The sequence below is a fragment of the Lycium barbarum genome, chromosome 11 (genome assembly GCF_019175385.1).
Source record: "Lycium barbarum isolate Lr01 chromosome 11, ASM1917538v2, whole genome shotgun sequence".
NCBI classification, from domain to species: domain Eukaryota; kingdom Viridiplantae; phylum Streptophyta; class Magnoliopsida; order Solanales; family Solanaceae; genus Lycium; species Lycium barbarum.
The window spans coordinates 32,509,388-32,524,055 of record NC_083347.1 but is presented as its reverse complement, the minus strand read 5'-3'; the positions used below and the strand labels follow the sequence as shown (position 1 = coordinate 32,524,055).

The 14,668-nt window shown below is 38.6% G+C and overlaps 2 protein-coding genes across 4 annotated transcripts; one reads left to right on the top strand and one right to left on the bottom strand.

The window, feature by feature from the left end:
- Positions 1-2,412: 2,412 nt before the first annotated feature.
- Positions 2,413-5,675, top strand: LOC132617529 (20 kDa chaperonin, chloroplastic-like). The gene is made up of 6 exons (XM_060332544.1): positions 2,413-2,627; positions 2,834-3,016; positions 3,982-4,161; positions 4,252-4,407; positions 5,155-5,232; positions 5,330-5,675. Exons 2-6 carry the CDS (start codon positions 2,846-2,848, stop codon positions 5,501-5,503), a joined length of 759 nt encoding a protein of 252 aa, XP_060188527.1. The 5' UTR covers positions 2,413-2,627; positions 2,834-2,845; the 3' UTR covers positions 5,504-5,675.
- Positions 5,676-6,335: 660 nt separating this feature from the next.
- LOC132617528 (auxin response factor 7) lies at positions 6,336-14,374 on the bottom strand. 3 transcript variants are annotated; one of them, XM_060332543.1, is made up of 13 exons: positions 13,614-14,373; positions 12,113-12,225; positions 11,935-12,030; positions 11,638-11,694; positions 11,369-11,524; positions 11,209-11,293; positions 10,632-10,722; positions 10,391-10,555; positions 10,093-10,288; positions 9,610-9,748; positions 7,394-9,315; positions 7,069-7,259; positions 6,336-6,982 (listed from the first exon to the last, which is right to left on the bottom strand). In XM_060332543.1, the coding sequence occupies exons 1-13, from the start codon at positions 13,654-13,656 to the stop codon at positions 6,802-6,804; spliced, it is 3,435 nt and encodes a 1,144-aa protein (XP_060188526.1). In that variant the 5' UTR covers positions 13,657-14,373; the 3' UTR covers positions 6,336-6,801. The 3 variants fall into 3 exon arrangements, with proteins under 3 accessions (XP_060188526.1, XP_060188524.1, XP_060188525.1); XM_060332541.1 differs by having other exon boundaries at positions 10,093-10,555; positions 13,614-14,374; XM_060332542.1 differs by lacking the exon at positions 13,614-14,373 and adding an exon at positions 12,729-12,853 and having other exon boundaries at positions 10,093-10,555.
- Between the last annotated feature and the right edge of the window lie 294 nt (positions 14,375-14,668).

Below are 14,668 nucleotides of genomic sequence, written 5' to 3'. Positions count from 1 at the left end.
AAATGTAAAACTACTTGTAGATTTTCTCAATTTTATCCATTGATGATGACTCTATCTCTAAAGGCTCTAGGGTGTATGTAAAGTTATCCCTTCCTTCTCTTTGGCATGAACTACATAAAGTGAGCGAACAACACACATACATGACTCCAATAAACTCTAGTTCTCAGCGGTACTTGACATGACAGTTGTATTTTATTCTCAAGTGTTGGTTCATTCTGATTATTCTGTTGAGTCTCAAATAATGATTTAGTTTGCATATGGTTGCTCATGATATTCTGCTCGTGCATAACGTTAATATATCATTCACCGAGTCCCGGGCCGGGTATGTATTCGTGCACAGTCTCATTGCATTGTTCACCGAGTTCCTCACTAGAGGGCCGGGTACGGTATATATATGATTATTTCACCGAGTCCCTCACTAGAGGGCCGGGTACGCTATATATATATGATGATTTCACCGAGTCCCTCACTAGAGGGCCGGGTACGGTATATATATGATGATTTCACCGAGTCCCTCACTAGAGGGCCGGGTACGGTATATATATAATGATTTCACCGAGTCCCTCACTAGAGGGCCGAGTACGATATATATATATGATGATGACTTCACCGAGTCCCTCACTAGAGGGCCGGGTACGGTATATATATGATGATGACTTCACCAAGTCCCTCACTAGAGGGCCGGGTACGGTATGTATATGGTGATTTCACCGAGTCCCTCACTAGAGGGCCGGGTACGGTATATTGTATATGTATGCATGACTCATCTTATAAGGCACAAATGCATTGGTATCCTTGATTATCATACTTGTCTCCTGTCATCTTCTACTCAGACATGATCTTCATTATTGTACTTCATGCTTTACATTTTCCGTACTGACCCCCTTTCTTCGGGGGCTGCGTTTCATGCCCGCAGGTACAGACACTCAGTTTGGTGATGCTCCGGCTTAGGACTTCTGCCCAGCTGCTTAGAGAGCTCCATTATTCCGGAGCTTGAGTTATTTTGGCACAGACCCTTTTGAGGTAGACTTTGTTACACTCTTAGAGGTCTGTAGACATATGTGGGTTGTGTATATACGGTTTGGTCAGTTATATCGATGTAGTTCGTCTTGGACGTCCCCGTGTATAGCGGCAGCCTTGTCGGCTTGCATATTTGTTATGTTTTGGTTAACTGTGACTTCTCAGCAGACAGGTTCTTTCTGATGTATGATATGATGAGTTCACAGCATGCTTTTATAGAGTGTCATATTATTTTCAGTTTCAGTCTGATTATATCTAGCGGGTCGTATACGGGTGCCCAGCTCGGGCTCTAGTCATGGCCCATCGGTTTGGGTCATGACATCCTCCTTGTGTTTCCCCTTCGTCTCCACCGCAACTCATTTCGAGGACGATGTTATTCTCCCAACACAACTTCTTCACGTTGGACACCACTGGGGAACAACAATAACAACTAATCTCCCACCTTTCCCCTCATTTGCACCACCAGTCAATAGCCGAAAAACCTCAATTCTCATCCAATGAAATCAACATCCACTGCACCTTTCTCTTCATTCTAAATTTGTTCATCGTTTACCCAATCCACTACGTATTCAACTCTAGCTACAACCAAAAAGTGTTCATACAGTAAAAACAAAGTCTCAGAAGAAAATATTCTTCAAAAATTTCACGCTCCATTATATGAATATTAATAACAAAGAAAAGCAAAAGAAAGTAATTCAAAGTTAGAGTTTTAATTTTTCTTTTCCCGATAAGTACATCTCGAAATTGAGGGAGTTGACGGTGACGACAACAATGGGGGAGGGGGAGTGGGAGGGAAGGTAGATGAGGAGAAAAGGGAGGTAGGGGCGAAGCAACAAAATAGAGAAGAGTGGGAGAAGACAGAAACATAATGAGGAAGATGAAAATGGGATTTTCTTTTTCTTTGTCAATTTCATTTATAGTTTATTTTTCTAATTTGAGTTATTCAATTCAAAATTTTTGTAACGACGCGCTTTATGACTCTTTTTAACACGCGTTATTGCTACAACAGTAAAGCTTTTGCCACATAGGTAAGCTCAACAATCAAAGGTGTTTATTAATATATATTTTTAAAAAATTTAGGGGTTTAAATGAAAAAGTTACAAATATAAAATACTGGAATTACAAACGGTGCAAGTTTAGGTGGCCATTAAGTCGCTTTGCCAAACTTAAATAGTGGCATTGAAAGAGGCTAACAACAACGACGATAACGACATATTCAGTGAAATTACACCGGCATTGAAAGAGGCTAACAACAATAATGACATATCCAGTAAAATCTCACAGACATTGAAAGAGGCTATTTGTGTAAATCCCCCAAAGGTTCTAACCCGAGCCCAAATCTTAAAATCAGTTGAAGAGGGTAATTGTGTTACTCCATAACTTGTGACGAACAGACAAACAAACAATCAAAAGAAAAGGAAAAAATATTCTAGAAGCATCTTATCTTTTGCAGAAAACCCCTCCTCTTGAACCTTCTAGGGTTTTGTTATCCTCTTCTTACCTACTCTCTCTATATTTCCACCAATCTAACCACACACACACTCGCTACTCCACTTCAGAAAAGAGAAAAAAAAAAAAAAAAAACTTCTTTTTGAATCCTAATTCAGGTGCCCTTTTGTTCAAAAATATTCTTTTTATTGTGGGTTTTGAGGATATTAACCAATTTCCACTTTTACTTGAGGAAAAAAAGAACTTATTTTTGACTCCTAATTCAGATACCCTTTTGTTCATAAGTAGTCTTTTTATTGTGGGTTTTGAGGATACTAACCATTTGATCATTTTTGTTGTTGTTGTTGTTGTTTAATTTGGTTAGGATTATAAAGAAATGGCAACCACTCAGTTGACAGCATCATCTATTTCTGGGAATGGATTTGCATCATTTGAAGGGCTTAGGTCTAGTGGTTTTGTAAAGGTTGCATCTTTTGCTACATTGAAGCAGAATAACAGGTCTTTTCGTGGTCTTTTTGTCAAGGCTGCAACTACTGTCGCTCCTAAGGTATATTACTAATTTTTTATTGCTTAATGGCTATGAATAATTGGTTTCTTTACTAATGTGTGTCTTTTGTGAGTGAATTATGTGTTTAATTAACATTGTTGATGCTTTTCTTGTTCATTCTAAATCTAGTACTAATATCAAATATTGGTTCCACCTAATACATTTGGTCAATCTGAATTGTTGGGGTCTGCTAAAGTTTTATTCTTTTAATAAAAGAAAAATAAGAAGGGGCAATTCTTGGGTACACTTTTTGTGGAAGAGTTAGCTAAAACATATAACTTCAAACCAAAATTTAATTGGATAAGTATTGTCATTTTGTGGATTGCCTTTCTGCCTGTTCAAATGTGTGACAAAGTTTGTAATTTGGGTTTACTGAAAAATATGGTTCCCTGAGCAAAATTGAGGAACAATTATACTTATTCGGTTTCAATTTATGTGATATTTTTTTTCCTTCTTAGTTGGTCTCACGCAGAATGACACGTTCCTAAATGTCAACTGTTTCAAAAAAAAAAAAAAAAAAAAAGGAATGACACCTTTCTATATTTAGTAATAATTTGACTTTAAATTTTTCATTTTACTCTTTAATGAGATATAATTTATAGCCACATAAATATTGATGGTTTCTTTTTTTATCACAAGTCCCAAAAGTCTCTCTTTCATTCTTAAATTTAGTATTTAGTCCAACACCATCACATAAATTGGGACGGAGGAATGGAGGGAGTAGCTCTTTCTGATGTGTTTGCCTGAATAGCAGTTGTCTTCTTGAGAAGTGTGCTTTGAAGCCCAAAGATGACATCATTGAACATTAGGCTTCATCTGCTTATACATCCTGACTTTTTACTTGATCTTTTGTTATGTTTATGGTAGCCCTTTTCTGCAACTTTACAGTATCATATTGTGTTGTTACCCTTGTCAAAGAGACATTACTACTTGGGACAATATGTTAAATTCTGTTGTCTTTGCAGTACACTTCGCTTAAGCCTTTGGGCGACAGAGTGTTGGTAAAGATTAAGACTGCGGAGGAGAAGACTGTAGGTGGTATCCTACTTCCAGTATCAGCCCAGTCGAAACCAAATGGAGGTGAGGTGGTTGCTGTTGGGGAGGGTCATTCAGCTGGCAAGACTAAAGTGGACATTAGCGTGAAGGTAATAATACTATATATTCAAATACCACAGTCAAAACTTGGGAATCATCAATGGATAATCAAGTTGACTGAAAATATCTATTGTGTTTAGACTGGTGCCCAAATCATCTACTCAAAGTACGCGGGAACAGAGGTAGAGTTTGATGGATCAAAGCACCTCATTCTCAAAGAGGATGATATTGTTGGTGTTCTTGAGACAGATGATGTCAAGGATCTCCAGCCATTGAATGACAGAGTCTTAATCAAGGTTTGTCATTCATGTCCTACCTCCCTTTCTTGTTTGCAAGATATCTAATGTTCCATAGTCAGTTGTTTGTCTATTTCTGGTTTAGTTTTCCTTTGTGGTTTGTAGAGTTGGGTTTATATGAGGTGAGGTGTAGTATTTAATCGTAAATACAAGTTTAAGAGATTTATGGGTTTCTCCTTGCGGAAGTTGATTGCAGCAACCACGTCTTGTGTCACCGGTCGTTGGGAATCCGGATGATGCGGACGAATTCCTGTTGTCCACAATCTAGATATCCTAGATGCAAAGCGTATTCTTTCTTGTACAGCTAACCTTAGCTGTCATGTACTCGTATTCTTTCTTGTATAGCTAACCTTAACTGTCATGTACTCGTATTATGGTTGAAAAAATCATCATTCTTCCAATACCCTATAGGCTAGAGTTTTGGGAGGAGGACAAGCTAACGGATACTTAGCACTCCCTATGGGTGTACCCAACCCAATAGCTACTTCCAGCACGAGGAAATGTGTTTTAAGATTCTGGCTCCTCCCATAGGCTAGAGTTTTGGGAGGAGGACAAGCTAACGGATAATTAGCACTCCCTATGGGTGTACCCAACCCAATAGCTATTTCCAGCACGAGGAAATGTGTTTTAAGATTCTGGCTCCCTAGCCTAGTACTTGTCTTCCTGCATTTGTTTCAAGTGTTTCCATTTTCTGCGAAGTCTTTAATTGGCTGAACGAGTTTACTTGTGGTTGCATTTGCTCTTTAGGTTGACGTGGCTGAAGAAAAAACCGCTGGAGGCTTACTGTTGACTGAGGCAGCAAAGGAGAAGCCTTCAATTGGAACGGTAAGAGAGAGAAGAATTTGCATTCCCCAGTCCATGCTTTCTATATTGATTGTGATGTTCTAAAGTCTAAACCTTAATTCTACGATTGAAATTACAGATTATAGCGGTTGGACCTGGTTCTATTGATGAGGAAGGCACCAGGAAACCACTTCCAGTATCCCAAGGAAATACAGTTCTCTACTCCAAATACGCGGGCAATGAATTCAAAGGTGCTGATGGTTCTGATTACATTGTGCTCAGGGCGTCCGATGTAATGGCCGTGCTATCTTAGTTGGACTATCAAGTTCCGTGCCAAAATTTTCAGTAAGATCTAGGAAGGAGGAAGCTGCATTCAACTGAGTCGCGAGCTAAGCGCTTTACAAATTAATGATTAATTTTTAAAGTGTAGAATAATTTTCTGAACGCATTTCTGTTCTTGATTTAAGGAATTACCCTTTTGGGAATTTTGTGTGTTAAAAGTGATTGAGAACTGCAGATTATGAAGATCCGCAATCAATTCTTCCGGATGGATTTTCACTTTAAAAGTTGTAGGAGTCGTAGCAATAATTTTGAATAAGATAGTTGTGGAAAGTAATGAAGGGGGATCAAAACTGAGATATAGTAATGACCAGGACTTAAGCTGATATTTGTTATTTTCAGGACTTACGCTTGTTCAGTATGAGAAATAAGGATAAATAATTTTGGGATTATATTTGAGATAATTTTATTCCACGTTTGGTTGGGATAAAATTGCGGTATAATTAATTTTGAAATTAGTTATTTCGAGATTGTCGTGTTATTTTATCTGTATGGGGGGTGGAATAGCTAATCCCGAGATGACTAATTAGGGATAAGTTATTCTGGAATAAATTGTTTCCAACCAAATGACCCCTTAGTTCTCAGGGATCCAGAGGATGAAAGAGGTAGTGTTTTCAACTTGCAAATCCATTAGCAAAATGTCTCAAGCGTTTTAAAAAGGTTCATAGTTCTTGGTAACCAGTCATAATTATGGTGGTTTTGTTCTTAGATAAAGAAAAAAGATAAAGAGGGGCGTGGGTGGCTAATTTCGCACAGTTCAAGAGCGAACTTTTGACGTAGGACACGCTAGAGGGATTCCAGAAGAATGTAAAAACTTGAAGCGCTGTAATGTCATTAGACAAGTCTTCCACAATCGTCAAAGCTATACACTTTCTGTTAAATTTAGTACCAACAGGAGTGTTTCTTCCTGTAATTTTGCGATGCCTGAATTACAAGGCTAACTTCCACCTACTTTGATCGGAAAAATAATAAATTTAAGGTTTCTCTCTTCAACTCATTCACAAATTTTGCACCTAACAATAAAGTATCAATCGAACTAATCTAATTTCAACTGTGCCGTGAAGACAAGCGGGGAGTTCCATAGCCGGAAAAGGTATGTGAATTCACGTCACGTATAAAAGAACGTCATGAGTTGCTCCCACCAGCCGCCTAGAACACATGGTTCCACTACCTCATCTTCAGTTAGAATATGCTGATCTGAGTTGTTGGCGGCCTCGAGGGAAATGTGTTGAAAATATATCCCAAAGTCCGTTCCCATTTAATTGGAACACCTTATCGATTAAACGATGCAGCTGAGTTGTCATCATAGTGTCCCCTCCACGCATTACCACTATCAGTGCCACTGCTAGCTTGGTTTGGTACTGGCACATTACCTAAATCCCCATCCAAGCTCATTTGCTGCACTTCAGCACAAGACAGGATTTTGATGCTCTGAACACAGCTCACAAATTCCCTGAGAAAAATGAGCAAGATATGAATATCTTCGGAAAAGTAATACTTCAAGAATCATAGTACAACTTTCAGCAAGTCAACACTTACTCCCAAGGATCGTCACCAACAAGCAGTATATCATTCTCATGGTCAACATACACAAGCTTCCATTCAGTTCTTTGAGGATCTTCAAGCTGTCCCTCTATTCCAAACATACGTGCTAGATCATGCCTTAGTTCATCATACTCTTTGTAACGAGTGACATCTATAGTTCTTCCCACAGAGCCTCGTTTTTGAACCTTCATGATTGCAAAATGATTTTAAAAACTTTACATTGGGAAAGAGACATAACACTGCTACTCCATCATATGAAATTTAAATAAGAGCAAACACGCAAGGGTGATAAAGAGAGCAAAGCATGTGTGCAACAGACCTTTGTATATGTTCTCATGCGCTGAGTCTGATTCGTCCATGCATTATTATTCAGAACACCATTGTCATTCACAGCAAGATCATTGGAACTTCTTGGCTTGTATGACATGTTTGGCACCCCAAATTGTTGAGAATTGATCCCAGCATCAGACAACTCAGTTTCTATGTCCCTAGGGGCGTTGCCAAAAGGAGAGAATAGGTTTTGCATATCCTTTCCGGGATCATAATCCCGTGATAGTAAAGCATCAGGGGTCAATCCATCTATATTATTTGCTGCAGAAGGAAGACTGTTCCTAGAATGTGATTGAACATCACCTTCCACACATAATGCAGGCAATGAAAAGTTGAATCCACTAGAATCCAGCCCGTAGGATGTTGTTGATGAGGCTGCCTCTAAGTTCTCAGTAACATTGCCTTTGTATTTAGACTGCTCTGAACCTTTTGAGAACGGTAGCTCATGTTTTATTCGAAATTCGGATTTGTTTTGCTCTTGAGAAGGATCAACTCCCGACTCATCCACCAGTATCGCTTGCCCTTGGTTCCTCGTCAAGAAGTTTGGTTGTGAAACTTGGAAATTGTTTGTAGAAGGAGAGGTTGAACATGAAGGAGCATCTCCATCTGTAGCACCAGAAAGGGCTTTGATTGTTATAGGGGATTTGTGCTGGCCTTGGAGTTGGTTGAAAGCATGTTGAGGTGACTGGAGATGTGTGGTTGTCAATTGCTGATGAGCAAACTGGAGCTCTTGTGGCTGCCGGCACTGTTGTTGCTGGGACATACGCGGCTCCACAGTAGAGCTTACAGGAGATAATCGCTGTGCTTGTTGCTGATGTTGCTGTTGTTGCTGCTGCAGTTTATTAAGAAGCTGTAGTTGCAGCTGCTGCTCCGTAAGGCTCTGCTGTGATGATGGTTGAACTTGTGGCCTCTGCATCAAACTTTGCTGCATCAATTGTAGTGGAGCTTGCTGTGGTATTGTCTGCTGCTGCTGAGGTTTTTGATGTTCCACTTGTTGCTGAAATGGGAAGTCTTGTGCCAAGGATGTAGAAGGAAATGGATTTCTATTGACAGGAACATTTTGCTGTGGTTGGGTACTAGCTGATAGTAACTGTTGCTGCTGATGCTGACCATATATCGCACCTTGTGAAAAAGGAATCTGGTTAGGAGGAGATACACAATGATTTACTGGTGGCGATGAATTCACGGCCAATTGTTGCTGCTGGGATGGACGCTGTTGTTGCTGCAGCTGCTGCTGTGCTTGCTGTGCTTGCTGTGCTTGCTGATGAAGCTGTGGCTGTGGCTGTGGCTGTGGCTGCTGCTGCAGCGAGTGTTGTTGTTGCTGCTGCTGCGAGTGTTGTTGCTGCTGCTGCTGCGAGTGTTGTTGCTGCTGCTGCTGCGAGTGTTGTTGCTGCTGCTGCAGCATGTGTTGTTGTTGCTGCTGCTGCAGCATGTGTTGTTGTTGCTGCTGCTGCAGCATGTGTTGTTGTTGCTGCTGCTGCAGTGCGTGTTGTTGTTGCTGCTGCTGCAGTGCGTGTTGCTGTTGCTGTTGCAGCAAGGGTTGCTGCTGCTGTGCACTCACAGGAGACTGTAACGATTGCTGCTGCTGTTGAGCCCATGCTAATGGTGGCTGCTGGATTTTCCCAAATTGCTGATTTTGTTGAATTGGTTTGTTGAACTGGAGACCTTGCGTAGATAATGTAGGTGACTGAAAGTTCAGCAACTTAGAATGGTCATCAGTACCGATATTACTATGTAAGACACTAGGAAGTCCAGATTGGGCAACTGGCACATGATTGTTCTGTTGCATACTCATCCACTGTACCAAGCTCAGTCCTGGGAATATTGAGCTTTGAGCATCTTTTATACCTAACTCGTCGTTCATCCAAGGCATCCCCCTCTTTAAAACATTTTCAATATCAGACTCATCACCTGCAAAAGCGTTAACCCTTTAAGGATTATATCGAGGAAGTTACAGTAGACTAATTTCCTTTTTGTGCAAGTAGAGATGAGCGAGATTAATCGTGCTAATATACCAATGGCTAGACCTATTTCCAGCCATGTAATCAGACATAATTAATTGAGATGGAAAACTGGAAAATTCCTAGATTTCCTTTTAAGTCAAAGTCAAGTTTTAACTCTAGTGAACCTTCAAATAAGCTATTTGTTTTAGTTCTTCTTAACCTTTGAAACATTATAGAGATAGCTAAATGTCAAGTAGCTTACCAGGAAAACCTGGCTGCTTAGGAAACTTGGACCTGAAAAATGGAGGTGGACAGATATAAAAAGGAGTCACGACAGGCTCAATATCCCATATAGAAACTCTGCTTGGACGTTCCCCAGCAGTTGATTCATCCCATCCCACCTAACAAATTAAATAAAGAAGTAATTTAGAACTGGATCAACGCAAATGCAGTTTACTATATACCATCAAGAAACCCTTTGGAACCACAAGTAAAGTTCAATAAAGAAGCCAGCAGGATATCTAATGATCACGGAAACATCTGAAAAAGTGCAAGACTGCAAGTAAGCACTGCTAATCTGGAGGAGCAACTGATGACTCAAGTGACATTCCCTAATATATACTATATGGTATAGCACTGGGAAATATATTTTCAAGAAGTGGGAAGAGCTCTACTATGACCACTAAGTTAAATATACCAAAATTCTAGGCAAATTCTTGGGCACAAATCCTAGATGACTGAGTACCTGAAGATTACGCCACTGTGAGTTCTTCCATCGTATGGGGTCCAGATCACTAACACCAGTTATTGTACCCATGTACCTACGGACTCCAGAATCCTCCGTTTCAAACATCATCCGAAATCGCATACCTAGTTGAACTTGTGCATACATAGCTTTATTATACTTGGCCAGAGGAATTACAAATTCAGAAGGGCTAGCCCTGTCAAGAACAAAAGGAGCAAGATTAAAAAAATGTGTGTATAATTCAACATCTAAATTCAAACACGAAATATTTTCAATGTAACAAGGGCTGATATAGTACCTAGGATTGTAAAAGATAGTAAACGGACTATTGTTTGCAGCAGCATGAGCTGCAGCAGCAAGGATCCCAATGTGCATGCTGTCACTAGATATAACAGATGAGGAAAGGACAGGCTGCTGTCTATTCGCTCGTTTTATACCCAAGAGAAGATGTGACTTTTCATCTCTACATAAAATTTTCCCAGTTTAGCAACAAGATGGCCATCATATAAATAAGAAAAAGTAACTAATGTTTCCGTTACCTTATGAAAAGGACAGAATCGCCGGCACACAGCCTTTTAGAGGAGATAAAGACACTCCAACCAGTAGTCAAAAGGTGTCTTTTTGGTTGACCTGAAATCATGTAAATTAATTTTAATGAACCTTGTTAGCACTTAGCACTGACCAATTGTTTTCTGATACGTTGATAGCTCCAGTTTGTTGAAGGGAACATGTTCACAATTCACAACATGACCTAAAACATAATTCACTAAAGGCTAAGCTTCTTTACATCAATGTACTTTAAGAAAAATCCGCTACAAAATAGTAATTCCTAATTAAAAGATATTTGAAAAGTTAAAACAAGAAAAATATTATTGGAATCACATTTTCGTAAGTTGAGTTGGATTTAGAGATAAAAGTTACTACTGTATAACAAAAGAAGGTTAATTATTCGAATCACTTAATCTAGCACTCCAAAAGGGAACTGTATCCTTCAAAGAGAAACCGAATTGTCAACTACTAGTATTGCGACTCAAAGCGTTACCCCAATAGTAGTTCCACACAGAACTGTCAGAACTAAACTTCCAACATAAGAGAGTAAAAGATCTTAAAAAGTACCTCGATAGATATGCCTGAAAGTCCATGCTTGGTCATGTAAATCTCTAGCCATTAGCTCCTGAGCAGGAGGTTGCATTGAATAGTCCTACAAAGAAGCTCCCTGTCAGATGCGTAAAAACAGATCTCTTTTCATTAACGTACTTTATGAAGATAAACAAACCAGGGGAGGAAATATCTTCTCGGCTGCGCGTCGAGGAACAGAAAATCCACCATGTGTGCTTGTATCACTAGCTGTGAGAGTTTTACAGAAGAACTCGGCAGGCTGCCTGTTCTGCTTAAGGCCCATATCAGATAAAAGTAAAGCCTCCTGGTCATACTGCAGAATCAAAACGCAAAATTTGGTTTCATACAACTTCTTATGGAGTAGGTAAAAAAGTACTGTGACTGCAAAGACAACAGCTAAAATTGTAAACAGCATAAAGGACTTACCTTGTTTACAGGTTGAAGAGTCATCTGAGCATAAACCTCATCAGTTTCAGGGTCAGCCTAACAAAATCATCACAAGTATACCATGTTAGGATAAAGGAAACTCCACTACTCCTTAATTTGCTTTAATAGAACAATATTTTTCTACTTAAGTCACAGTCACATCTTTGTAAATACAAAGAAGGTATGGGAAAACACTCATATTCAATCATTAATTTTAAGCAAAATATGTGGAAATGGAAAGACAACTCATGAAATCATGAATCCCAGCCAATACGGCGATAGAGGAAGATGGCATACATGTAAAGTGACATTGTGTAACATGCAGATCAACTTGGAAGGAAGATTAGGATAGCTTGGTATTCCATCTGTCTCCTTTTGCATTGATGCCGCCACCTGCATAGCGTTGATATAGAAGTACAGTTTCAATATCTTGGGGAAGTAATACTCCTATTTTTTAACTTAAAAAGATACATACCTGCTCACTGTGACCTTGAGGAAAATATACCACAAGGCTTCCAACAGGAGGCAAAGAAACCAATGGGCCAGCACAAGCGTGCCATAACTCTGAATTCATGAGCTTTCTTTCACCTGTTGCATTATGATACACACTTTCAGGTACACATATTTACTGAATTAAAGTTCAACTACAAAAATTCATCCGAAGCTTCACTATACAAGAAACTAAGGTCCTTTATGCCCGAAACCTCTGTCTTAAACAGATGAATTAACTACAGGTACATAAAGATAAGGAGTTCCACAAGCCAAATGATTATAAAGCTTCAGCAATACCAGGAACCTACGCGAATATTGTGTGACCCTCTAAGAGTTGTATACCAAATGGCGATCAAAAACTAACCAACAATTGTGAGTTTAGGCATGTCAATGATATGCACGGATAGCAGTAATGAACAGATCTAGTAATCCATGAAAAGAACAGCTTTTCCAATTTCCGTTCTCAAAGAAAACCATGTCAGAATATGAATTTATGGCAAGTGGATCCTATTAAAGCATCATGAACACAGATCAAGCAAAATTTGTAGCATTAATTTCGTTCCTGTTACAGTGATAACCTCGTTTCACTCTGTTCTTACCCCTCCTTGTACTTGCTTGTCAGCAAAGCAGAACCTACTTAAATCTAATTGCAGAGAGACCGATTCCCATGCTCATGTTCCGCCCGTGATCAACCCCCACAAAAATAACTAACGGAAAGTGGACCATCAGAGGCATCTGCTAAGTTAATAAGAGGTCAAAAGTGAAACTTAAAACGAATAACAGACATGATTTCATAGGTCAATTACACTAAATACGACTTATATTCCTGGATGCACAAATTATTTTAGTAACATTTTGCTAATGCACGAAAAATAAATAACTAATGAAAGAATAAACAACTAAAAGCAGTTCACAGAAAGTGTATTTCTGTTCTCATTCCTTTGCAATAGAAATGTTTCTAAACCAAAAAAAAGACTATATCTGACTTAAAAACAGGCAATATTCACAGGAAATTAAGCATTACAAGGACAACTTAGTCTAAGAGAAACCTGCATAATATAGTTAGCAAGTAACCGAATAATCAAATGAGATAATGGTCAAAAACACACCTGAACTATCACTTTTTCATTAGTTTCCTACCTGAACAATCAGCAGTGCGGGTTTACTGCCTTATCGCTAACTATTTATCAAAACACACCTCAACTATCAGTTGTTCCCTTTTCCTACCACAACTATTCACGTAAGGAAAAGGGAACAATTATCTATAAGAAAAGGGAACGACCGATGGTTGAGGTGTGTTTTGATAAATAGTTAGTGATAGTTTAAGTAGGAAACTCCCAAAAAAAATGTTAATTCAGGTGTGTTTTTGACGATTAACTCTAATCAAATTGACGTCCAATAGCCCCATAAGACACAACTTGAAGAAATAAATAACAAGGTAGAAAGTAGAAATGCAAAAGAATCAATCAAGCTGTAGTAAGCACCTTCTCCTGAATTTGCTAGATATCCATTTGATGGCGCCTTCATTTCACCAAAAATTTCCACTTGAATTGCTTCACAATCTATTCAGTTTTTCCACTTCTCTCTCTCTATCTCCAAAAAACAATTTCTTTTAAAAAAAGAACTCGTCTAACACAAAGTTTTCACGTAATTCCAGCTTTTCACTTTCTCAATATAGAAATCTCCAGCATTTCTTTAGGTACTAAACCACCATTATGCTAAGCTCCATAATTGCAACACGGAATTTCCTGGAAACCAAATATTCTTCCTTTTCAATTGTCATGATTACGCCAGCATTTTCCAGTTGCCGAATTAATCAAACTATACCCCACCAAAAAAAAAATCTCTGAATGGGGTGATTACAATTTCCTATTCGACGAAAGGTTGGATTTCAAGTTATGGAAATATTACCATAAGTTGATCAACATGTAATTAGCATTGAAGTAGGAAAAAGGAAGCTGACACCAAGGGTCGCCGGATAATCAAGAACCAACAAAAGATGTTTAAAAAACAATACTAGTATCCAAAAATGGAAAGGCAAAGAGAATAAAGTAGAGATAATATGTGAAGTTGCACGAAACCCAAGGTGGAAGTGGCCGGTGGGGTGATCGGAGAACTCGCCGGAAAATCAGAGGCCAATAATGACGGAGCTGTGCTTTATATTGCTACTGTACTACAACATACACCTTTATACTATTCCAATATGCTAGATCATATAGTAATTAGTAGCAACACTTACTTTGGATGGTTGTTACGTGTTTTTGTTTTATAAATGTATCGTATTTTATGGTATTGTATTGTCTGATTAATATAATATTTGGATAAATTATATTGTTTTATGCCGTTATATGACATTAGACATCACCAATTTGAAAGGTAAATCTATTATAAAAAAATATGATAGAGTGTAAAACTATCATAAAAAAATATGATAAAGGATAAAATATGATTATTTGATATAAGTAAAGACAAAATAAAAAAAAATAAAAATAAGGTAACGATGCGATAACAGTAAATCGGTCGTTTTATAAAATGAGAT